General features: G+C 48.9%; 1 protein-coding gene across 1 annotated transcript in view; it reads left to right on the plus strand.

The window, feature by feature from the left end:
• The window catches only part of nfia (nuclear factor I/A), a 285,399-nt gene that overhangs the window by 255,749 nt on the left and 4,157 nt on the right, over window positions 1-25,493 (plus strand). Inside the window, 4 exon segments of the mRNA XM_039767230.1 lie at window positions 1,410-1,588; window positions 7,228-7,285; window positions 7,288-7,389; window positions 13,975-14,066. Of these exon segments, the coding sequence (XP_039623164.1) occupies window positions 1,410-1,588; window positions 7,228-7,285; window positions 7,288-7,389; window positions 13,975-14,066 (431 nt within the window).

Raw genomic sequence — 25,493 nt, forward strand, 5'->3', positions numbered from 1 at the left:
AGCTGTACTGTGTGACAAGTGGCCCGCACGTACCCGTCATGTACCCGGCCCCCTATCTTAGCAGTGTGCCAGGCAGATGGCAGGATACGGAGGTTAGGGTTTTGGCGGAGGGGCTGCAGTGAGTCCGAGGTGAGCAGGTGGGCCGTTTTGGTGCTCTGCCTTGAGCTCAGGACATTAAATATGAATGGAGGAGCCTGCGGAGTCAGCAGTTTGGTGTACTGCAGCGTCATTCCTTGTCGGCGGCCGGATGTCTTACTCTGGCTTTTACCATTTGTGTAAGATGGGGGGTCCGACAATGACATGACTTCCAACTCCCCCTGCTTCACGTGGATTTCTTTCAGACGGACGCTCAGAGCTGGGGGCCATCCATCAGCCTTTAATCAATCCTTGCATTATAGAGCGCCTTCAAGGTAGCAGGCGTCACTCCATACATCACCAGAGGATTGGCTTTCTGCAAAACGGACAGAAAAGTGACATTGGGAGAGGAGCTGCGGCAAGACCCCCGAGCCGCACACCAAGGCGCGAGCACGATTAGGGTGGTAAAGGCGTTTCAGTTCTGGCGCGAGTCTGCACATAAGCAGCTGAATTGGGCAGGTGGGGCCCCCCAACCGCTGACCTCCTGCTGGAGTGAAAGGCCCAGTTAAACATTCACAACCTCCAAGGTTATGGGGTCTTTCTGTCCATTATGTAGTGCCTTTCACCTATAACTGTGTATTAACATCTGTCATGTCTATTATATCTACTAAATGTCTGTCTGTCTCTCGATGAATGATCTCTCTAGCTGTCTGTCCATTATATAGTCAAGCCTTGCATATCTATCCATGTCTCACTGAGTTATCTTTTATCGCTGTTTCATGTCCATCCCTCCATTAATTATAGTGCGCCTGTCATACGTACCTACTGTACTCTATGTATTAATGTATTAACTAGATTGTGTCTTTCCGCCTATTCATTGTGTGACACTTTTCATGTATTACACAGCATCTTTCATATCTATGAAATATTTAGCACCTTTGTTTTGCTCATCTGTTATCTAGTGCCTTTCATGTCTGTCTATTCATCAATTATCTGTCACAGATTATATTGTGCCTTTCATTAGTCCACCCTAATATCAGGATTGGCTGCAGTGGTGCCTGTAATGTGGAGGAAGCGCTGGGAGGGCGGAGTCAGAGGCGGGGCCTCTGACCACTGGTGCACTAAGAGGCTGTTGAGCACCCAGCTGATGTGAAGATGCTGCTGGACGCCATTGGTCCATCCATCCCGTTGTGGTGCCCACTGACAGCCTGCCCTGTACTCTTGCCTGCCTGAATGTAATGTGTATCTTGCCATGCCAGGGCGCCCGTTCCAAGCCAGACCACTGACTGCTGTCTCTTCTTCTTCTTCTTCTTCCTCTTCTGCCTCTCTTCCAGCAAGTCCACACGCGACGCCATCAACTCTTCATTTTCCAACGTCTCCAATCATCCAACAGCCCGGACCCTACTTCTCCCACCCAGCCATCCGCTACCACCCGCAGGAGACTCTCAAGGAGTTTGTCCAACTCGTCTGCCCCGACGCTGGTCAGCAAGCTGGGCAGGTGGGCTTCCTTAACGTAAGAGAGACTGATTTTCATTTGTTCTTCTGTGCTTCCCCGTCTTTGCAGGTTGCTTTTTGTTTTCCTGGTGTGTCAACACTCATTACTGAACACTTGAACCCGAGCTCAGCCCACCTTCTTAGTGATATTGCGTGGCCCTGAAATGAGCTGGGCACCCTCAAGGTCACCAACCAAGGCCAAGATGAAAAAGATTAGGAAAGAATTAAAAAGAAATAAACGAGTAGGACAGGACAGTAAAGCCACAGAGACTGATGGAGAAAGGGCAGCGACATTGATGACATGTCCAAAGCAGGGCAAGAGCAAAGGTGGCACGGTGAGTGGCACCAGGGGTTGGGGTGGTGATGTGAGGGGCACTTGCAAGAAAGAATGTGAGCTGCTATATTAAAAAAAATGAGACAGATAGATTGATAGATTGATTGATGATAACGAAAGGCGCTATATAACAGAGCATTAGATACTGTAGATATGACAAGCACTATAAAACAAATAGATGGATAGATATGAAAGGCGCTATATGATAACTCAATGTAAAGCACTATGTTGTTGATAGGTGTGGAGGGCACCCAATGGTTAATAGATGTTAGATTAACAGAGACAGATGTGAAGAGCTGCATTGAACTAATGAATGGGCACCTGGCTGAGGTGTGACGGGCACTGCATGACAGACAGGCAGCGGTGTCATACTGTAAGTGAAGGTGCTGTGTAATACACAGGCAGGTGTCAAAGGCACCTTACAATTCATTGATATAAAAGCCCAGCTTTTGTCAGGAACGTCTCCACTCGTATTTGCTCCTGCATTGCTCAGTGCTGTAGGATTTGCTCCCCACTCCCGTCACCTTCCAAACCCATGAAGTGGCCATCTGTGTGTGTGAGCGCCCCTGCACGGTCTGAGGACGAGCACAGCTGTTGCGTATAATTTATTGCGCCGAGTGCAGTGCTGGTCATAAGCGATCAGACTCTGCATAAGCATTAGAAAATGGTAATGCAAATGCATAAATTAAAATAAAGATAATGCATTTGCTCCAGGAAATTGTGACGGGTCATATATTCAGCTAAAATGCACACGCGAGCACACGCCCCGCTGCATTATCGGGTGACATTAGTGCCTTAGACAGTTACAAAAGTTTGCAAGGACACCAAAGTGGCTTGAGGGCACACATAGGGAAATTGCCTGCCAGTCCTTGTAGAATAAAAGAGAAAGTCACAAGTGCTGAGACCACCCAGGAGCCAGTTGGGCATCTCAGGGATACCAAGCTGTATTCTGCATGAGCATCAATTTACAAGGGGTGCCTTGGGGGACTGGTAAGCTGGGACTCTTCACTCCCTGAATTACTGGATGACAGTTGGTAGTCACATGGAAGAGGAACTCGGACCTAACTTATTATGGAGGAGGAAGACAGGCAACCAGGGAGCGTGATTGGGGCCAACATATAAAAAAAGACCACCAGAGAGAGCTGGGGAATGGTGAAGGAGAGCTTTATAACACATCTGTGCTGACTGGTGGAGAACCAGCATTGGACCATATAGGGTGAGCTCACCTGGCCACTCTGGGCCATGGCACATCTATCTATCTATCTATCTATCTATCTATCTATCTATCTATCTATCTATCTATCTATCGTATAGCGCCTTTCGCCTCCGTCTACCAGTCCATGAGGGTGGATGTACACAGCAGTGGAGACCATTAAAGACGTCTAGGGTACAGGCTCATCAGCCAGCTCAGTGAGGTCACTCCCTGTCCTTTATACATGTATGTCAGTCAGTCATTTTCTAACATGCTTTGTCATGATCGAGGTTGCGGGGGTCTATCCCAGCTAGCATAGGGTGCAAGGCAGGGAACAGACCCTAGACAGGGCACCACACACACACACCCATACACCAAGCAGTATGCATGTTAACACTGACCTTACCAAGATGGCTAACTCCTGGTGACATCTCCATAATGAAGAGGTGCTTTATGAACCTGTTTGATTGGTCTCTCGCTCTCTCTCTCTCTCTTTCTCTCTCTCTCTCTCTCTCTTTTCTCTCTCTCTCTCTCTCTTTCTCTCTCCCTCTCTCTCTTTCTCTCTCTCTCGTTCTCTCTCTCTCTCTCTCTGTTTTATCTTTTTTATGGTACCTTTAATTTCTCTTTCTTTTATGTAGTTCCCTTCATTTCTATATAGTGTCATTCACATCTGTCTATTCTATAGTGCCTTTCATATCTTTCCAGGTGATGCCTTTTTGCCCTATCATGTTGCTAGTGCCTTTTATATGATATCCCAGCATGCTTAGGAGCCTGTGATGCAGGCTACTATGACTGGACGATGCCACCCCCAACGCCTATCCTTCACTGCCCAGCTGTTAGTGACGCAGGCGCTGTTTGTGACTTGAAGTGTTTAATGTGGCCTTTGGTGGCCTAAGTCCTTCTTGTGGCTGTTGGCACCATATGTCCTCTCCATAGGCGGTCCCCAATTCATTTCCCCTGGTGATTGTTGAAGAAGATGCCTCCATTTGTTTTCATTTGCTTTTCTCTCCTGTAGTGCCCGGTGGCTCAGCTGATGGCACTGGTTGGCCGCTGTGATGAGGTTTTTGAGTTCAGGTTGAATTTGGATTTGAGCAGGCCGAGCGAGGTGCAGAAGAGTGCCCCCCATAGGTAGTCGCCTGCCTCCCCCTTCTTTGAAGGACTCGAGCAGCCTGGTGCCAGCAGGAAGCCGCATGCATTTCCTCAGACGGATTCCCAATCTCTTCAAGAAGTGGCAGCCTAAAAGTGAATTCCTAATGGCGCAGAGGAAACTCAGACTGCCATCTCGAGCGCCCTGGTGAGCGCAGCGCTGACTGATGTCTGCGGTCAGATAGCAGATCCGCTCGTGTCTAGACGCCCAATCGATACGCTGCTCTCGGCCATGGAGGGGGTGTTCGGGGGGGGGGCTCTACTTTCTCATTTAAAGGCTTCATTCTGCCAGCTTATCTTACGGTGGACAGTGGGTAGAGGGGAGGGGGCGAAGGGGGGTCCGACTGCATATCAATTTAGATTTTGGACAACCTGTGGCGCAGACGCCCAGCAACTTAAAGAAATGAAAGTCTGTTTGGATAGAAGATGCGGATCTGCAAGACGGTAGCTTGATGAATGGACTCAAATTTGCAGAGGAAGATTAAAAACAAAGGAAGAGCAGCAGTGCGGACTGCGGGAAGGAAAGAAACTCCCAACCCGCTCCTAAGGGGGCATCACGCCAGCATTCGTGAAATCCTAGGCTGTTAGAACCTGGGCCATCATGAATCAGGCACATTTTATAAATCTGTAGCATCTTTCATTTCAAGCCCTGCCACAAATAAAGCTGATGTTGACAGTGCAGTGATCTGCCATGTTTTATAGCGCCTTTCATCGTGTGCACAGTCACCAGTAGTGGCACACCCAGGTGGTCTGACGTTGATATGTTATGCCCTGTTATGCCCTTTTGTGCCTGTTAGCCACGTGGTATTGTTGTATATAGCGCCTTTTCTCATCAGCAGTGCCTCTGTGCATTATGGCCACCCTGTTAAGGCAAGCAAAGGGTCAACAGGCAGGGCTCTGGGGGGGGCATCAAGGTTTTTCATTTACTATGATGCCCACAACAGTCAAAGGCCCCATTAAGGGTTCACATGGCCTAAGTTCTGAGAGTGGTGGGAAGTGAAAGGCAGAGGTGGCAGCCAAGCGAGGTGGTCCTCTGTTGCTCCTTTAGTTGTCCCTTCCTTTGTTTCATTTTTGAATTAAATGGCCTTATTTCTGGGTCAAGGGCAGTTCAAGGGTGCCCCCCGTGGCATCCTGCAGCCTTACCAGGGAGTGCACAAGTCAGACAGTCAAGCAAAGTTAAATGCACCAGCCAGTCTGCCGCTGACTTGTGTGGGATGAGCACCTGCATGTAAGGCGCCATAGCACACAATATGTCACAACCCACCTGGCTTTACTGGACGCAGCAAAAGAATGCCAATGAAATAAGCCCACTGGATGTTTTCATGGTGAGCGCTAGAGGAGAGAAGAGCAGAATTTGAGGAAACACTGGAAAGGTCGATCCCTGTGGCATTATTTGATATCACGAGTGGTCTCCATTTTATATCATATAGCGCCTTTTAGAGCATTTGGTTTTGTAAAGCGCCATCTATATGGGGAGGGATTCTGTTCAAGTCATTGGTTTCATTCAGCACCTTCAAGAGTGATTTGCCCAAGACCCCTTATTGGACAAAATGAGTAAAAGAACAAGAGTGGGGGGACGGATTTTCATGCTGCAACAACAAACGCACAAAATGGCCACCCTGGCTGTGTAAAGAACAGCAAAGAGGAAGGTGAGGTCGGGAAAATGACGAGCTAAGCAGACAGGAGAGTCTACATGGCAGCAGCCATTCATGTTACAAGTCTGCATTTAAAGGGTTAAAGGCCTAAAAAGACTGGTGGGCAGAGCCGACATTCAGGTGGTCTAAAATGGAGGGAGGGGCTTCAGTCAGCCCCCCCACCCAAAGTATGGATGTATTGCATATTTGTTGTTTTGACTGCAGTGTCAATAATGGGAGTGGTGTGGTGGACATGGCTCCTCATGTGTGTGTAGATTCGCCTCTCACATCCTGAGGCCTTTGGCTCTAATTTGAGTGGGTGGGTAGGCGTGGAGAAGGTGGGCCGCACGCCCATTCAGGAGGGGGCTGTGTGCTCTCATAAAGATCACCGGAGACACAGTTGTGGCCTTCAAGCTTGCCACCTTCTCTTCGCCCTCTTGATGCCCCAATCTGTCCACACCAATCAAGTTCTTAAACCCACCTAATCCTAAACTCGGGATCATAGGTTCAAGGCAGGAACCCTCCTTGGCCCACTCATCCAAACACACATGTCCTGCATGTCTTTGAAACTTCTGTGAGTGTTTGGACCTCAGACCTTCTTTGAGTGTTTGGACTTCAGACCTTTCGTGAGTGTTTGGACCTCAGACCTTCCGTGAGTGTTTGGACTTCAGACCTTCTTTGAGTGTTTGGACCTCAGGCCTTCCGTGAGTGTTTGGACCTCAGACCTGCTTTGAGTGTTTGGACTTCAGACCTTCTGTGAGTGTTTGGACATCAGACGTTCTGTGAGTGTTTGGACTTCAGACCTTCCGTGAGTGTTTGGACCTCAGACCTTCCGTGAGTGTTTGGACCTCAGACGTTCTGTGAGTGTTTGGACCTCAGACCTTCTGTGAGTGTTTGGACTTCAGACCTTCCGTGAGTGTTTGGACCTCAGACCCTTTGGAGGGTTTAGGCCCCCTGGTTCCCGTTTCAATGTTTAGGCCCCAGACCTTCTTTGAGTGTTTAGGTCCTTAGGTCTCTTCTAGAGTTCATGGCTGTGTTCTCCACAGCATCTTCTCATTTGTTTCATTTGCTTGCTTCAGCTATTCTTGTCATTTTTGGTGGGCTTCTATAAGGTGGCGTCAGCTGCTGTTTTTGTTGCCACACTTGCATATTTGCCCGGGTTCTGCCTTCACTCGGGTTTTTCACATTTTCCCAGCATTGCCTTTGAATCTGTACACATTTCCTACGACGCACCACTAACCCTTCTCTTGTGTGTCCTCCACAGGCCGTATGGTGAGCCCTGAGACCTCCGCTATCCCGATGCCCTGAGCCCACCTCTAATTTCTCGTCCTTTCTTCTCTGTTTCCCCACAGCCTAATGGAAGCAGCCAAGGCAAGGTGCACAATCCATTCCTTCCGACCCCCATGTTGCCGCCCCTCCACCGCCCATGGCTCGGCCCGTGCCCCTACCAGTGCCAGACTCCAAGCCCCCTACCACGTCCGCAGAAGGAGGAGCCAACTCCCCGACATCCCCAAGTAAGTGAACATGACTGATTTCAGGTGCTGTAACAAAGTAGTCATAATGGTGTACTCAGCAGGCCCAGGGATGAAGGTGGCTGTCAGTGGTGGTGACATATGACCTGGCTGAGGAGACATTTTCTGAGTATGGGCTTGGCTAACCTCGGGGTGAACTTTGTACTAGCGGTTCCTCTGAGAAGTCGGTGACAAGTTGGAAGACTTTCCGGTGACCCTGGGATGGACTAACTTTCTATTTTCTGCTGTGGTCCTGCCTTGAACCCGTCACCTTAAAGCTCTGACTCCCTCATTCATCTGACTACGTGTGAGACAAAGACATGCAGACTTGTCCATGCTGTCCGCTTCACCACCCGTTTCCAAATCTAAAGTTACGGAGGCATAGCCTGGCAGCAGAAACTCACAGGGAATTCAAGTCTGTGTATTCAGTGGCCACTAATAAGGGGTGCAATGCCGTCAGATTGGCCAGTACCACCGGTGCGTGTCGGAGTGTCAAGCAGGCACACGCAATATTCACCCTCAGCTCTTCGGTTGGAGTTCAAGGAGAGTGACACACACATGCTTTTAATAAAAATGGCAAGGGCCCATCTGTAAGAGTGAATGGCCAGTCTGAAAGTGACTTTACCAGCTGCTGGCCAGTAATGGCCTTCTATTGGTTAGTGAGAAAAGCAAGCAGGAGCCACGCGACTAAAGGACGAGAGGGGTCTCAGAAGGGGGGCAAGACGGGATGATCAAGAGAGACAGGGTGAGAGGGGCAGTAAGAAAGAAAGGAAGTGAGGTGGAAGGGCAAGAGCGGATGCTCAGGAGAGAGTGGGCAAGCCATCTAATTAAAGCAGCTGGTGGGTGGGGTCAGGGGTCTGTTCAGCAGGGTCCACCTTCAGGGTCCGACACCTTCACAGACTTGTAGTGTTAAGCCTCATTGTGCACATTGCTGGTATTTGGTTTGTGTTTTGTGTTCATCAAGGAAATGAAAGTCAGAAGGTGTGTCCGAATCGGGCACACGGCACATTTTGTCTTTTTGCTTGACTGCTTTGGCACTGACCTCACACTCCCTGCTGGCTGGCGTGGCCCAAACACCGTTGTGCTTAGAGGCCGGCGGTCTGCCATGATGGTTGGTGTGCTTGCTGGAAAAGTGGGGTTTGGTGAGGTTTCGGACATTTGCTTTCGATGTCACCATTGTGACAGTATTTAAGATGGTGGCACACTGGGTCAAGTGTCCAAGGTTTATGAGAACGTCTATTTCATGACTTGCTGATGTGGGTGCCAAGCTGGCACTGAATGATCGTCTTAGTCTCTTGACAGCTGTAGACAATATTTGGCCTGCCCTGTTTATGGGTGACACCTGCAAACAGCACCTTCTGCATTGTGGACTGTGGATGCCACCTTCAGAGTCAGAGGGCCGAAGCACACGGTTTGTAACGAGAAACACCAAACCGACAAAGGAGGAGGAGGCAGAGACGCGATTATACCGGGACAGACTGAGGGCAGTAAACACGGAGGGTCCGCCGCACCCTGACATGTTAACGAGTTTTTTAAATGTGTCTCCGGCTTTAAAAATAAAAGGAACGTTTCATCGACTCTCACTTTTACAATTCAGTTTTATTGAAAAGCATGAATCAGAAGTGAAATTGATTTAATGTACAGAAACGAGTGACGAACGCTTTTTGGCCTTCGTTATTCAGCCCGGTATTTTCTGAAATTCGACTTTGGTGTCGCCCGTGAATTTTCATTTCGTTTTTTCATATTTCTGATTTTTCCCAAACCGCTCGGAGGGGTGGCTGCCGTGACTCGCTGAGACCCTTTCCCATACTCTGCTGTGGCTGCTAGTCACCCACTTTGCTGATTTATGCCATTGTTGCTCTTTTTATGCACCCACACACAACCCTCGGCTCCGGTGGCATTTTGTGGCATGGTGTTTGCCAGACAGCCTGCCTACTTAAAATGGCGTCTCCCACGGTTGGTTGTGAGCTCCGGACATCGTTGTCCCGTCAGTGAAAAGAGAAATGAACAGAGCAAGTCAAGTCTCACCTCTGGAGAGCTCCTAATCACCCTGAATGGACTTGACGGATGAAGTGGCGGTTGGTAAGGTGGCATCACCCACGCAAATCAACCGAATAACCTCTAACATGCTGTCACACTGACCAAAGGCCGCGAAGCTCAGTCTCAAGCACTCCGAAGCTGCGGGATTAAGGGAGGCAGTACCTGCTAAATCAAAACAGACCGGTCTGCAGCCCCCCAGCCGTCCGGTTTTGGGTTACTGGCCAAGCTGATGGTTTCCTGAGAAAAGCCAAGAAAAGCAATCGGCTCGAATTTACTTTGGAACGAACCATCGGCACTTCACTTAGACGACAAATTTGAGAGGCGGTGCAGTGATGGAGCACACGGCGAGTTTGAAAGTGACGGATCATCATCTGACCACTGAGGGTCTTACTAAAACACCCCAGTACCAGGGTGGTCCGCCAGTTTTCGGAGTGTTATTGTTGTTTGACACAGGTTTGAATGACTCCTGGGCCGAGACCAGGCCTTTCCAGATTTGAGGGAATGTCACTCCGGATGGGGATGTTTATGGAGGGAGGAAAAGTAAACGAGTTCAAAGGCTTTAGGGGTGGGCCTGTCAATCCCAACTTGAGCACAACTCGCCCGTCTAGTCGCCGGAGGCAATGCGCTCAGGTTACTCCCTTCAGCACCCGAGCTGTCCGGTGACCTTCAGATCTTCTGCTGGAGGACCTTGTGGTCTCAATCGGCCCCTCATTGCAACTCCTCTACTGAATGAGCCCACCCCCTGGCAGGGCACACTGGAGTGGCACCTGTCATGGCTCTGCTCTGGTGTCCCAGGATGAAGTCAAACTTCAGCTCATCTGTGGTGCTTCAGGTTGCTGGAGGACTAACGCGACTGGCAGGGTGGCTAAAGATGGAATCAGAAGTGTGATGTTAAGAAGAAGACAACAAGCACAGGACACGATGAGTGAGCAGGAGAGAGTGGAGAACTTCAAACAACTGAGCCTCACCAAACCTCTGAAAGTGGACGTCACTAGGCAACCGTAAATGAGAGGCGGGCCCAGAAACTGATTAGCATATCAGAGGTGAGGACTGAATAGTGGGAGGGGGCAAAGGTGTGGCCAGTCTATGGAAGTGGCAGATGTCTGTTGGGACAGTGGTCTCATTTATACGCCAGCTTGTCAAAATGCCACTCAGACTCTGTCATGGCAAGAGATAAGGTGCTTGATGGACGACCGAACCACTTCATGTGACTGGACCGCCACTAGAAGAGAGGCTCACACCACCACCTGAACCGCAGCCATTTTCAAGTTTTGGGGAGTGTTAATTCTGGAGGCATGCACATGTCTGGCAGGTGGCATCACCTTTGATGTATGGCCACAACACCCTGACGGGCTGGCCACTGCGAGGGGCTTCGGGGGCCGTCTAGACAGGAACCAAACAGCTGCCTGCCTGTTGCAGCGGTGTGACCTTCCACCTGGCACTGCCATCTGACCTGCTGAGAGTGTGACGGTACTTCCTGTGTCTCCATCTCCTTTCCACCACAATCCAATTGGCAGATCAGCCAGCGCCCCCTCATGGATGCCCTCACTGTGCCCATGGAGCATGCCCTTAAGTGCATAAACATGAATGGGTACTGTGGCCCTTCAAGCTCCTTCTGTGAGGCGCCGTGCTGACACTTGTGGGCTCCCAGTGGCCCAGGCCGGTGTGATGGATGAACGCGAGTTTTACTGAGAGTCTGCCGACAGGTTGGCTCGCTCAGTCCGATCGATCTCGCTGCAGTTGTGGAGCACGCAGTGCCTGGAGACGCTGAAAAGAATTCAATTGTGCCGATTTCCTCCCAAGTCAGGTTGTTCTGCTTAATTTGATGTACCAGGATACTTTGATGAAATTGTTTCCCCCAAATGTTTGCGTCCTGCGCTGTTCTCATTCAGTTACTATCGACTGCCTGCCCGCTCCGCGCTGGCCACTCTTTCCCACACAAAGTTGATTTCCTGAACTCAGTTTGTTTTACGACGAAATTGCCCGAGGCACAAGTGTTGACGAGCGTGACTTGTGCAGTTTGCCCTCAGCTGCAGTGTCATGGAGCAGAGCGCGGTAACAGGGAGTGAATAACAAAGGACGGGATGGCCTGCAGAGTTCACTCGCGCCGATCCGTCTAACGAACCTGCGTCCATACACCCCCTTTAGATGGGATGACCCGTAACCCAGCAACACCGCTCTTCCTCCGTGTAGCAGAAGTCAAGCTGGCATTGATGGTGGTGAAGTGACCCACCGTACCAACCATCCGGACCAAGGTATAGACACGGAGAGAACTGGCCCACGTGAAAAATGCATTCTGTCACAAGAAACGACAAAGAGCAAAAATGGCTGAATGCAGTGTGGTCGACGCCCAGGAGGACCAGAGGAGGGCTTGTGCCTCCTCCAGACCGCGAGGGGGCGTCCGTCCTGGTTATGTTGGGGGCCACGGGTAGAGGGCTTGGAAGCCCAACCCTGTAGGGGCCCGTGGCCACAGCCAGGTGTGCAGCCGGCACTTCCGCCACACTGGGGTGGGGCTAGGACTGATTGCCGGGAAGCAGCTGGAGCCCATCCGGGTTCCTATAAAAGGGGCCGCCTCCCTCCTGTCATTAGTGGAAGTCGGGTGGAAGAGGACGGAGCTGGAGAGAGGACTGGAGGGAGGCGGCCAGGAGAAAGAAAGGCACAGGACTGTGTGGCCTGGACATTGGGGGAATCGGTGCTGGAGGCACTGGGGTTGTTTGTGCACGTGACTTGTTTGTGTAAATATCATAAATAAACAGTGTGTGGTGAATTTAAGATGTCCGTCTGTGTGTGTCCGGGTCAAAGTCCCCTGCCAGGAACATCGAAGGTCCACAATGTGTGAGGCTTGTCACCAGGCCACCAACATGGGGCGTCAGCCTCACATCTTAACGGGACTAACACTTACCGCCCACTTCACTCCGACTCCATTCCACATTTCAATGCCGTAAAAGGTTCAAAGTGAAACAAAATTGCGTAGAGTCAGACAAGTCCATGAGATGTCTGTGCGGTTCGGCAGGGCTGACCTGGGTGAGCTCGGTCACACAACATTGCTCTTGCTCTTCTGAGTTGGCTCGTTTCTCCCTTTTATTTGGTTTGGTTTTGTGTGTGTCACTGCCGTTTATGATTTTGTGCTCTTCTGACTGTGCCGGGGTTATTGGTGTCGGTGGTGGTGTTGTTGGCTGTGACGTTTGTTGTTAGGCACGTCATCGGGAGACGCCATTACGTGTCACGTCATCACTGAAAGTGCATTCAGGAGGTCACCATGGAACACTTGTCACGTGAGCATTGGGTTCATTAAAACTGCTCTCTTTAGAGCCAATGAGAGGAGGCGACCTCAGATTGGTCAAGTGGCGCTTGGCTAGGCCTCCTGCCTTCTTTGGGAGCACCTTCTGAAGGTCTGAAGGTCTGGTCCTTGGGGTGGTTGGCAGAAATTGTGATGTCTTTATCACAGGAACTGCCGTTTCGGGTGGGTATTGTTTGGTTTTGCCTCATTTTGATGTAATGATTTTGGGTGAGTGCAGGCACCTAGCGTCACATCAGTGGTGTTCACCGCCATCAGAGGGGAAGGTGACACCCCAATGACTGTCTGTAAAATCTTTGCAGTGTTTCAGACCGAAATCACCAAGAGGGACCCGTGGGCCCAATGAAACGCCAGTAATAACAGGATGGCAGCACGCTGCCTTGTTTAAAGGAGCTCTGTGAGGGTCCGCACTGGGTGACACCAGCCCCAGTATGCTACACGGACCACGTTGCTAGCCTCCTTCTAGTATGGGGCAACCGAAAGTCGTGAGGTGTGACTTTGCATCTCCCGCTTGCTGGTCGATCAGATTTTGCCAACTTAGGTGTCAGGGCTTAAGAAATTAGTGCTCAACTTTGACTGCGATATAGGAGTGGGCTTTGGGCGCTGGCCATTTTCTTGGGTTTCCTTCTCCTGGCCCTTTTCTCTGCCAAACAGCAGCTAGGCTGGAGAGTTCTGATTCAGCGTGGCCTCCAAGTGATTCGTAACACATGGATGGACAGCAGTCCTGTAATCTGTACAGTTGTCTCTTTGATTTCCTTTCTTTAGGTTGCCTTGTCCGCCTTTGACAGCCACTTTGCATTGCTCCTGTTTTGCCCAACTTTTAACCCCAGCACTGTTTTGTTTGTCAAACAGCCAAGGTGTTCACACGAGGACGCGCCTCACGGACTGCCATAGGCCAGCAGCATGTGTGCGGGACACGAGCCATACGTCACAGAATTAACTGCTTTCTCGGCCACGTATCACTTCACTCGCCCTGTGCCAACTCTAGAGGGTGGTGCACAGTGACGTAGTCAAGCCGTTGAACTGGAGTCCGAGTGATCAGATGTGTGGTGCTCTGCCTCGAGGCATTACAGCTAACTCGGCTATGCTGTGGCAACAGTCATCACCGGGCATCTGCAGCTGGCATCAGTGGGTTGAACAGTCCTGATAAGAAAAGCAAAATCAGGAGAAGCCATGTGAATGGTCTCTGATAGATACAAGTGTGGCCTCGACTAACTGCTTGTGTCTCTTCTCTTGTCTTTCCTTCACAGCCTACTCCACACCCAGCACTTCCCCGGCGCAGCGGTTCGTCAGCGTTGGACCCCGGGATCCCAGCTTTGTAAATATCCCTCAGCAACCGCAGGTGGGTCCCCGTCTCTGTGCTCGTCCTGCCAGCTGCTTTCCCAAAGTGACTTTGTTTGCTTGTGCCTCAGGTGGCAGCGGGCCACATGGCCTGCAGAGACAGGAGAGGAGAGGGACGCCTGGCAAGGCAGGGGAAGGACGGTGGGGTTGACATAACAAAGGGCCGTCAGGTAAAACTCAGAAGCCACTCTTCCACTACGGGGCTCTCTGCACAGCACAGCATAGATAGCAGGGGCTGGCACATCGGACCACTCCACCGCCCCGCCGCCCTCTTGAGGAGGAGCATATGGAGCCACATTTGAAATGCCAATCGAATTATTGGGGCACAATGAGGAGCTGAGGGGACTGCCATTCCCTCCTGTGTGCCCCCTACAGCATCCTGGGGCCTCCAGCATTGGAGCTCAGTGACCTTAATGGGAAGTCATAGGAGAGATTATGGCAGAGCAGATAACTGAGGGGGTCAAAGGAAAAATTTAATACTTCCTATCATGAAATAATTAAGTAAAATAATTAGCACATACATAATTCATTTTTAATATGCAGTTCACTGGTATAATACCTAAGTAAATATTTAATTCCTCTAAAATATGAGGCCAGGTAATACCGCATACATAATTGATTTTAATATGAAATAAGGAAAAATAACGTGTGATTACATACATAATTCAGTTTCAAGATGGGGCGTGTGTTTATACGTAACTCGTTTATAATCTGCAATTAGTGAGATATTACTGGAGTCAGGGTACTGTGGCCACACGGCGGACTGCTTGATTGTGCCCGTGTCAGCGTCTGGGTGTAGGGACCGCCGCCCTGGCCCACCTGAGTGCCCGCCTGCTGTACGAGTCCCCGACCTGAGGAAGCGGACAGCAAATGGATGGGCGGATCATCGGGAATCAGAGAGGTGGTATCGTCTTTATTATTATTAAAAAAGAAAAACTCAAATTTAATCTGAAATTAGGTGTATTACTAAATTAAAAAAATCAGGTTTAATAGGTAATAAGAGAACGTGGGCAGTACATTAAAATTCATTTATTTGTATGTGGTAAATGTGAAGCAATGTGGAGTCGAGTGCCAAGTTTGTGATGGCCCATTTCATTATTAAGTGTAGATTATAACATTCTGGTTTAGAAGCTCTGCCATTTGCTGCTGCTGTTTTTTAATATTTTTTAATTTCACATTTTGTGAATACTGTGACTGACATGAAAACGTTACAAGAGGTACAGAGTTACAAAAACAGCAGCAGAGGAGTCCTGCGTCATTAAGTGTTCGGTGCCACTTGTCAGGACTCGAATCTCCCAGAAAATAAGGAAGGAGGGAGGAAGATGAGCAGAGAAGAGGATTGAAAGAAAAAAACACCAAAGCAGAAGGGCAGAACAAAACGCAAAGTGGAACAAAAAGAAAAGAAAAGATCAGAGACGGGAGGGCCAAAGGCAGCAAAACTAAGAGACGCCTTCTTCTTTATCGCACACTAAACTGAAAGACATTCCAGGTGAGGATAGCAACTGTACTGAGTGCCTCCAGTTCACAGTGGAAAACAGGGTGGCGTCACTAAGAGTCATCTGGTGGCAAATGGGGACACAGAGTCCAAACACCCAGTTGGCACCCATACAAAATATAGTGATAAAACATAAACACAGCTAGAAAAGACCATGAAAAGAATAAAATGATAATGGCAAAATGTGACCCAGCTGTTGTGAGAACACTGACAGAGTGGCTGACTGGGAGCTCATCAAATGTGTTAACAATGGCATGAGGAAAGACACGACTGGTGGACTGGCAGAGGGAGCCATTGAGGAACACACAAGCTAACGTCCATCACAACAAGCCGGCCGGGTATTCAGAAAGGACTCGTGTGTCAGCCCGGTGACGGTCACTTGGTGATGACGGTCACTTGGTGATGACGGTCACTTGGTGATGACAGTCACTTGGTGATGCCGATACCTGTGAGGTCTCGCTCCACAGCCAGGAAGAGTGACATCAAGGGAAACAGGATAGATACGCTGTGTCACTTTTGCAACTACAGGTCCCCCCCACTTTGTAAAGCCTTTTATAAGGTGAATTGTCAGGACTCAACCACATAATTGAAGATGAATTTAAATGGAGGATAATAATTAGGCGTTCCCTGTTCCCATAAAATGACCTAAATATCTGAAACCCGATTGATGTCATTTATTTATTAGAAGAATCATCAAAACAAAGCAATGGGACATTTACCCTTCGTATAATTCAGCTGTGCTTTTTCATTTCAAGTTTCACCTTCGTTGGTTTCACAGTCCCACGTTGATCTTCTTGGTAAGCTAATGTGAGGTGACACCCGAGCAACAAACCTCACCAGCAGATCCAACCCGGGTACAAGAATGATGGAGCCTGGGATTGGGCGTCAGCAACATCCAGTCCTGCCCCAGAATCATCTAGCCCTGCCCCACATGTTGAACTCCTCCCTCCTCACTCATCCGGCCCCACCCTGCTCCATTCCACAGGCTGCCGTGAGGTGTTAGCAGCGGTGGTCTACGTTTGAGAATTGTCCTGGACTAGCAGGCGGTTTCTTTGTATTCTTCTCAGCAGTAAGAATCGAGATCCGCTCAAAGGTGAAATGAAACCACATTGAAAAGGAATAACCTTTAGAAGGCGTTGTCACCCAAGTCAGGGCCCAAAGTAAAGCAGAGAGAAGTGAGTAGTGCAGTGACGAGGGCAAATGCAGCAGCAGCAGCAGTGCGTCACACGCTCTTTTGGGACAATACCATGTGACACTGTCAACCTCGGTGACCCATCTGGTATGTTCAGGGCCTACACTGTACTGTATGTCTGTCACCAAGCAAGTCTGATGTCACCTTGTTTGCCTTGTGAATGTCCTGATTTTTTTAAACAATTTCTCTTTGGACATTTCCTCCTCATTCACTTTTTCATTTATATTTTAAGAACTGGCGGCACGGTGGCGCAGTGGGTACCGCTGCTCCCTTGCAATTAGAAGACCCGGGTTCACTTGCATGTTCTCCCCGTGTCTGTGTGGGTTTCCTCCCACAGTCCAGAGACATACAGGTTACGTGCACTGGTGATCCAAAATTGTCCCTAGTGTGTGCTTGGTGTGTGTGTGTGCCCTGCGGTGGGCTGGTGCCCTGCCTGGGGTTTGTTTCCAGTGTTGGCTGGGATTGGCTGCAGAAGACCCCCGTCACCCTGTAGTTAGGATATAGCGGGTTGGATAATAGATGGATGGACGGATTTTAAGAACTTCCCTGTTGCTTGTTCTTTCTTATGGTCTGTCATTAAGAATATGTCGATGTCTCGGTGAGAGTCGGCCCAAGTTCTTCGTATCTATGAGAAGTCGCTTCATGGCCGCTCGTGTACCCAAAGTGCTGGCTTGTAAGTCAGGGAGAGCTCGTATTCAGCAGCTGCACACCATTTTCCATGAGATGATTGCACACGTCCTTCTTCTGACTGCATGATGGATGGTACTTTGTATTGACCGATGCCATTCTAATTATGCGGTGTGTTTATGAGGCACACTGACTTGTTTACGATTTTCAGGTGGTTTCAGGTGGTTGGTGTTGTGTCAGGCGTCTGTAAACGCTGCTCATTCCCATGGCAGGAACGGTCATTCACCGGTATGTCCGTGCATCAGTGGCAGGCTGGAAACACTCCAGCGTGTTCAAACCTGAGCCATCAGGCACCTGCTCAGACATGGACCCCCGTACCCCCCACTCTTCTTAGTTGATTATTTTTTCAGTGTGGATAGCAGCGTATTGGATTAGTCTGTCCCATGGCTGCATCAGGGCCCTCGATCGATTTATTGACCCTGTCAGGAACTGTTACAGAAACAGAATGAAGAAGGGGTGGAAAAGGGGGGGCTGCTGTGTTGAATGGTCAACACACAATGCAATTTTGATATGAAGTGTTACTGCACGGGCGGTGTGCAGATCAGACCGGTGGGTTACACCACACATGCACACAACTACAGTAGTAATGGCTGACATTGTGGATGAGAGTGCTGTGAAAGAAAGAAAGAAAGAAAGAAAGAAAGAAAGAAAGAAAGAAAGAAAGAACCTTATTAGCTTAGCAAATACAAAAAGGGTTGAAGAGGAAGCAGCACCGATGATAAATATCTGACAGATAGAGTGTCGGTGTATTTGTCAAACTCGTTGGAATTTTCCAGGAGTCCTGCGCTCGCCGCCCCCGCCATCCCCTTCCAAACATAATCAGCAGGCACAGTGGCTTCTGCAGAACCCTTCGTCGAATTGAGCTTTCAACAAGTCCGATTTTCTGCCCAGCGTACAACAGAGGAAGGACTGAGAGCAGCAGATGCACTGATTGATATTGATAAAGAGGGGGCATCGAGCTGTCCTGTGCCGCTGGCGTGTCGCACTGTGGAGAGGAAGTGGGCACATTGCACCCCCGCCTTCCACAAGAAACGAACTGGTGTTACTGGCAGATAAATCTGAACCTTTCAGCTCCCCAAACTGGTAACACACATCAGCAAGTGGCTGCCTGGCAGTAAGACTTGTGGCATATGGTACGAGTGACTGGCATCAGCATGTGCTGCTTCGTATACAGTATATGGATAGAGCAACCCAGAACTGCATAGTGCCTCTCACGTCAATGCAATAATAACACCTATCTATCTATCTATCTATCTATCTATCTATCTATCTATCTATCATATAGCGCCTTTCACTCTATCTATCTATCTATCTATCATATAGCGCCTTTCATTCTATCTATCTATCTATCTATCTATCTATCTATCTATCATATAGCGCCTTTCACTCTATCTATCTATCTATCTATCATATAGCACCTTTCACTCTATCTATCTATCTATCTATCTATCATATAGCGCCTTTCACTCTATCTATCTATCTATCTATCTATCATATAGCACCTTTCACTCTATCTATCTATCATATAGCACCTTTCACTCTATCTATCTATCATATAGCGCCTTTCACTCTATCTATCTATCTATCATATAGCGCCTTTCACTCAATCTATCTATCTATCTATCATATAGCACCTTTCACTCTGTCTATCTATCTATCTATCTATCATATAGCGCCTTTCACTCTATCTATCTATCTATCTATCTATCTATCTATCATATAGCGCCTTTCACTCTATCTATCTATCTATCTATCTATCTATCTATCATATAGCGCCTTTCACTCTATCTATCTATCTATCTATCTATCTATCATATAGCGCCTTTCACTCTATCTATCTATCTATTTATCTATCTATCTATCTATCTATCATATAGCGCCTTTCACTCTATCTATCTATATATCTGTCTGTCTGTTATAAAGTGCCTCATCCGTCTATCTAGTGACTTTCCCTTCTGTTGAACCCTCTTGCGACTTTAATCGTGTCTTTGTGGATTTCTCTTTTCTACCTTTGTCTGTCCCCTTTCCTATAGTGCCTTACATGTCAGTGTTTTATGCCACCTTTATCACACATTTCCCTGTTAGCACATTACACATATTCACAATAAGAATTTCTTGTTGACTTTTTAAATCCATTAATCAGTGCTCTGGCGTATTATTAAGTACAATAGCTATTCTTCTTATTCACTGTATATTTTATCATCATATTATATAAGTAATTATTGTCGCCTTTCAGAATCTTCAATAATTCCTTGCTCAGTAACTTTATTAAACATGTAATTATCCTTGGCATGGTGTGCTGTTTAAATAATTACCCAGTTAGAATATTAGACGTGTAATTAGCCTCACGTGTGACAATATCACATCCATAAGCGTATTATACAAATAATCGGTGCCCCTCTTTATAATATTATATACACAAGTACCCCATCTGAATGCAGTGTAGAAGTCATTAGCACAATCTTGTCACAGCTGACATGACTAACGGCTCGGCGTGTCCTCTACGATGTCATATCAGTCACTTATCCATTACCGTGTTGCACTATTCATTAATGAACCCCTCTGAACTTTCATTCCTCACTGGCCTCATTGTCCTCAGCACCGAGGGGCCTGCTGATCGGCGCAGTCCACTGTGGAATACTGCAGGTCAGGTTTAGTGGTGGACCCTCTCATACTCTGCAGCTCATTTGGGGGTTCATCACATTCACCTCCAAGTCACCAAAGCTGAGACCGAGGACAACGGATGGGCTTAATGCCTGATGACTGGTTTGCACGACATTTACTAAATTCTCACTTCAGCAGGAGACGTGTGCACTGCCTCTTTGACGTGATGTCACACTGCCTGTCCAAACTTTTAAATTGTGGATTTCAAATCCAGTAAGCTGATATGGTGCCCAGTGCCACTGGAATAAACTCCAGCCCTCCCAAGATGAACCTGAGTTAATGGGGTTAACAGTGTGGGGGCCTGGAGTGACTGAGCCCCACAGAGCAGCCACATGTCATTCATGATGACAAATGACAGTAAAATGCTGAGGACACCGGGCAGCACGCTGGTGTCGTGGTGGGTGCTGCCACCTTAATGGCTTTTGGAGTATGGAGATTGCATGTTCTCTCCATTTCTGCATGGCACCTTTCTCAGGTCCTCCAAAGGTGATCAGGTTACCAATGTCTACACTACGTTTATAGAGAGAGGGCAACACTGAGGCACCGTTACGTAGTGCCCTTCATGTCCAACAAGCTGTCTATTAACCAGTCTCTTTAATGATATCTGTCTGTCACGAGTGCCTCTTACATCTCGTTTTTTTATACAGTGGCTTTTCTGTCTTTCCTTATATTTTTGCTAAATGTCTAGAAATTCTTCATTTGGTGTAACTGCTAGGGGGCGCTGTGATCTCCAGCCTGCTTACAGACTGCTGTGTCTTTCAGCCCCACTGGTGGGGCAGCTTTCAGGGACGTCACTTACGCCGTCTTTGGTCTTTTCTTTGACACCTGCACCCACAGTGGCTCCTGAGGCCAGTGCTACCAGTGTAGCCTGCCAGTGTCACTGTCACCGTTAACCCCTCTGTACCGATTTAGACAAGGGAGAGGACATCAGGGTGAAGGCCAGCTGTTAACTGCAGTCTCTGTGGCTCATCCCTTCATTTCCTGAACCCACTTAAACTTGACTGGCCAGGACCTACCATGGAAGCATGGGCACAAGGTTGCCACTCTCTGGGGCAGGGCACAGCGCCCCACCATTGTATTAGGCTACCCTTGCAGTAATGGTGAAGCATCATGTGGTGTCACAGGCCTGTGGACCATTTAATAAGTCCAGGTGTCCCCGGAAATGACACAGCTGTCCCAAGTGCCCATAGTAAACGTGACTGAATGTTGCCCATCCCTGCTCATTCACAAATTGGCCGTGTGCCCACCCGTGCCCAGGTGTCGTATTTTAAGCCTGTTAAACATACACGAGAGACCCTCCTGTGTCCGCCAGTCGGCTTGGCTTTCTCGGCCCCGTCGCAGCTCACGCCCCTCACTGAGCGGGGGCCTCTGCTGCCCGCCGTGCCGCGGCAGGCTCGGTGCGGAGCTGGTTTGCATTACATGAGGTGAATTCCTTTGAGATGACACACATCTGCAGGCACTTTACACAAAAGCCTGAGTCAGCGCTTTTCTGCATGATGAGATTACTTGTTCCATTGACAGGGCGTAAAAGGGAAAGTGAGGATCTGTTCCTGCAGTGTGTGTGTGACAGTCAGCCTGGACCCCCCCAAACCTACCACGCCGGCCCGCCCTTAAAGACGAGCTTCACCTTGGAGATTTGCAGAGAGGACACCGTAGGCACGTCTCCCATCGGCCGTTTTGTCAGCTTTAGTGCTGTTTAACGGTGCTGGGGGGGCATACCGAAGGGGGCGCTGGTCCCATATTGCAGGCTTAACTGGGAGTCCACTTGCAGCCTTTCAGACCATCCCATCCCATTGGCATCAGGCGTTTTGTGTTCTCCTTTTCCACCCGTAGCCCTGTGGACCGAGACCCCCACACCACACGGGGATGAGCCCCCCCGCCTACTGGAGTACTGTGGGGGAAAAGGAGAAGTGACGGCCCGACGGAAACGCCGATGACAGTGCGCCTGTGGACGTGTTGAAACACCGGGGCTCTGGTTTCAATTGCGCTGGAGTGCGGGCTCATCAGAAAACCGCTGAAAGAGAATGAGAACCAGCTGTGTGCAGCAGGGTCAGGGCACACCGAAACGAGGGCGCCATGGCTACAGTCGGGCACGCGGCGAAGGCCGTCTCAGTCGTCCACACCCGGCCATCGCCCACTTCCTTCCTTTTCAAATCTCGCCGTTCCTAACGCTAACATCGATTTCGCCCTTAATGCTCGTTACTTTCGCCACCTTTGCTCGCCCGATCCTAAGAGTTACGACTGAACAAGTTTTATTCGTTTTTTCCAGACTTTATTTTTATTTTTATGAGCAGTTTTTCCCCCCACGAAGTCCCATTTCTTTTTCTTTCCTTTATGTTTTATGCTCAGGATGTTGCTTATTTTTTTCTTCTATGTTTTATGTGGTTGCCATGACATCATTTTGCTTTCTGCGGGCACCGCCATTTTGTGCCATTGATGGGGGTGTGGTTAGGGAGGTGGTGCCGTGTGACATCACTAATGTGACAGTTTGTCCGAGATTGTGGATTCAGGTTTCCCTCAGAGATTTGACTTTGATCATTTTGAGTTTGTCTGGCCTTTTGGTTTCCTTTCAGTTCTGCCTGTTTTTTCGTTAAATCTTCATTCCCTGTCTTGACCCTTTGCACGAACATGAAAAGAGCCCAGAAGGCCACACCGACATCTGGCCCACGCAGCGCTGTGCCAACATCTGCCAATGCGAGTGAGTTTGGCTGAATTGTTGCCGTATTCTGTGCCTGTAATCGGCGGCACATCCAGGAATGAATTCATTATTCTGTCTGGGAGATCGGGGTGTAGCCCGGCATGAATGAATGTACCAGGAATCCACTTCTGGGGGTGAGAAAGGGCAGGAATCGTAACTCCGTGGCTTTTGATTCCATAAAATATATTTGGGGGGTTCAAACCCAACAACAGCCACACCTGTGTCCGTAAGAGTAATTAAATAAAAGAGACTTTTATTCAAAGCGACTTACAAAAGAGGTCAACATAATGCAGGACACACATCAGTCTGGGGGACTGTTTGGGAACAAGTGTGACAGCACAAGGTGACAGAGCTGACCACCACAAGTGATGAGCGCAGAACAAAACGGCAGCGAGTTACAATTACAATTACAGGTTACAAAATCAGTCAGACAGGAATTCACCGCACAAGAGCTGGGCAGCTAAGAGCTACACATGAAAAGAGGCTGCAATGAGAATTGATGCCACACAGAGGTGGCATTTGTCTCAAGCTCATAAACTCGGGCGGCTGAGTGATTTCTGTAACTTTAAAGGAGCCTAACGCTGAGACCACCCATCTCCGAATCTAACCGAATCGATACTCCAGGGTCGAATCTTGGAATTTGCATGCATTGTCCATTGGCATCCCGAGTCTCGCCAGTCCTTACCAGTCCTAAGCAGCACCAGTGTCTCACAATGGTCGATTCTCATTTCGTCTTATACAGTGGCGTTCACAGAATGCAGCTGACGGCCAATCCTATAAGGGACCACCCCCTTATGAGCCCCACCCACCACACATGGCCCACCAGTGGTGTTCCTTGGGACAACAGAACACATGGTTCCATCCATGGAGATGAGGTGTAGATCAGGACTTGGGCGCGTGAGCGGCACCAGTGACCCACTGCAGATGATCCCCACGTTTTCTAATAAGGAGTTTAGTTCACCTTTACAAAGGCAGCACGTCAGACTCCCATCTTGCTGACCCTGACTTCACGCTCTGCACTAGGATGAAAGTGACGCTTGATGGCCGGCTGGTCTTCTGTCTACTCGTTTTGTGGCCGTCACAGAGTGCTGAGCGCTTCTGTAAAGTTCAGACAGACATATGGCCTGTGCCACCCACTTATGGTGACAAAACGGGGGCAAATTACCGGACCAGTTGGTGTCAGCTGGTACAATGATGAACACGCGCATCACGGCGTCACTCGCTCATTAGTTCATGCCTTCATTAAGCATCATCACACAACAATGAATGCACACTCGCCGGCCCCTCACACTCCCGCAGCATCGCCTTTTGCCCACACGAGTCTGGTGCCCCCTCTGATAGGTGGTGGAATTTTCTTCTGAAGGCTTTGCAATCACCTCACTGATAAAGAGAAAAGTCTCACATACGAGGTGCTGTTGGACTCGTCTCAATGTCTGGTTTGGCAAGACGTCAGGCTCTTTGAGTTCCCCCCATTCTTTGACCCCAAAAGATAAAAACTCCTTTCTGGGCTATTTTTGGAGAATATTTTCTGCAGGAAGTGACACCCTAATGATGGAGAGAAGCAATAGGTGTCTTCAGAAAAAAAATGATAAGGGGGGCTTGATGGTGTGCATCAACTGACCCCAGGGGTTCAAGAGGGGGTCAAAGTTACTCCATCGAAATAATGGGGATCGGTAATATGGGCGAGTGGAGGGCCATTTCACACTATTTGGAGGTTGCTGATCATTTGTTTGATATTTGAGTCTTTCCTGGTGGTCCTCTTCCCCCTAAGAGTACTCGGAAGGTTAAAAATGGCAATTTTCAAACCTACGTATGCTGGGTATCATTTAAGACTATTTCTAGATCATCGATTACCAATACGGGGCTATTTTTGATTTTTGATCCTGTACAAGACCCCCATCACAGGGTGACAAATAACACGTTTCTATGACAATTGAGAATATCAGGATTTGAAACGAATGTGAACATTTCCAATTTCTGACGCCACTCCTCTTGTCTGTTATGTGCTTCTACCTCGTGACGTGAATCAGGACAATTCATATCAAAAGGGCGGAATCTCAGCAGAGGCAACAGAAATGGTTTTGTGGTCACCTTAATTAGAGGACCAAAGGCCACCAAAAAGACAGAAGCCCCATCCTAGTGTATAAACATGGGGTGTGTGTTGGTAATAAAGTGTGAAACATGTAAACTGGACACCTGAGCGGGTGGGCCCGTCGTCTGTCTGGCTGCCATGTGAGCTCGTCAGCCCGTGCAGCTCCTTTAACTGGTGGGGCTCGCGGCGGGGGTCTGCAGAGCTCAGCTAAAAGTCATCTCAGGACAGGAGGGAAAAGAAAAGAAAAGGCAAGAAAAGAAAAGCAAAGAGCGACTTGAAAAGGCTCAGTGGAGAAACAGACAAAGACACCGAGGAGCTGCACTGCGCTGCAAAGAAAGTCCCGAGTCAGCAAGTCGTATTGATTAAAAAGTAACCTTCGAGCGGCGCGGCATGGCGAGGCGAGCGCGTCCTGTGCCCCGCCGCAGAGCCTCCGGCCCGCAATGCAGGGGGCACCCGACGGCCTGCGTGCACCTGACTTCTCTAGGTTTTTTATTTTTTTTTTTTTCTTCGTTTTGTTTGGCCGTTTCACCGTGGCCGCCTCTAACCTGAATTCCCCTAAGATGACAAACTGTTCCTTAAACGCCAAGCTCGGGAAATAAC

Source organism: Polypterus senegalus, chromosome 10 (genome assembly GCF_016835505.1).
Source record: "Polypterus senegalus isolate Bchr_013 chromosome 10, ASM1683550v1, whole genome shotgun sequence".
NCBI classification, from domain to species: Eukaryota; Metazoa; Chordata; class Cladistia; order Polypteriformes; family Polypteridae; genus Polypterus; species Polypterus senegalus.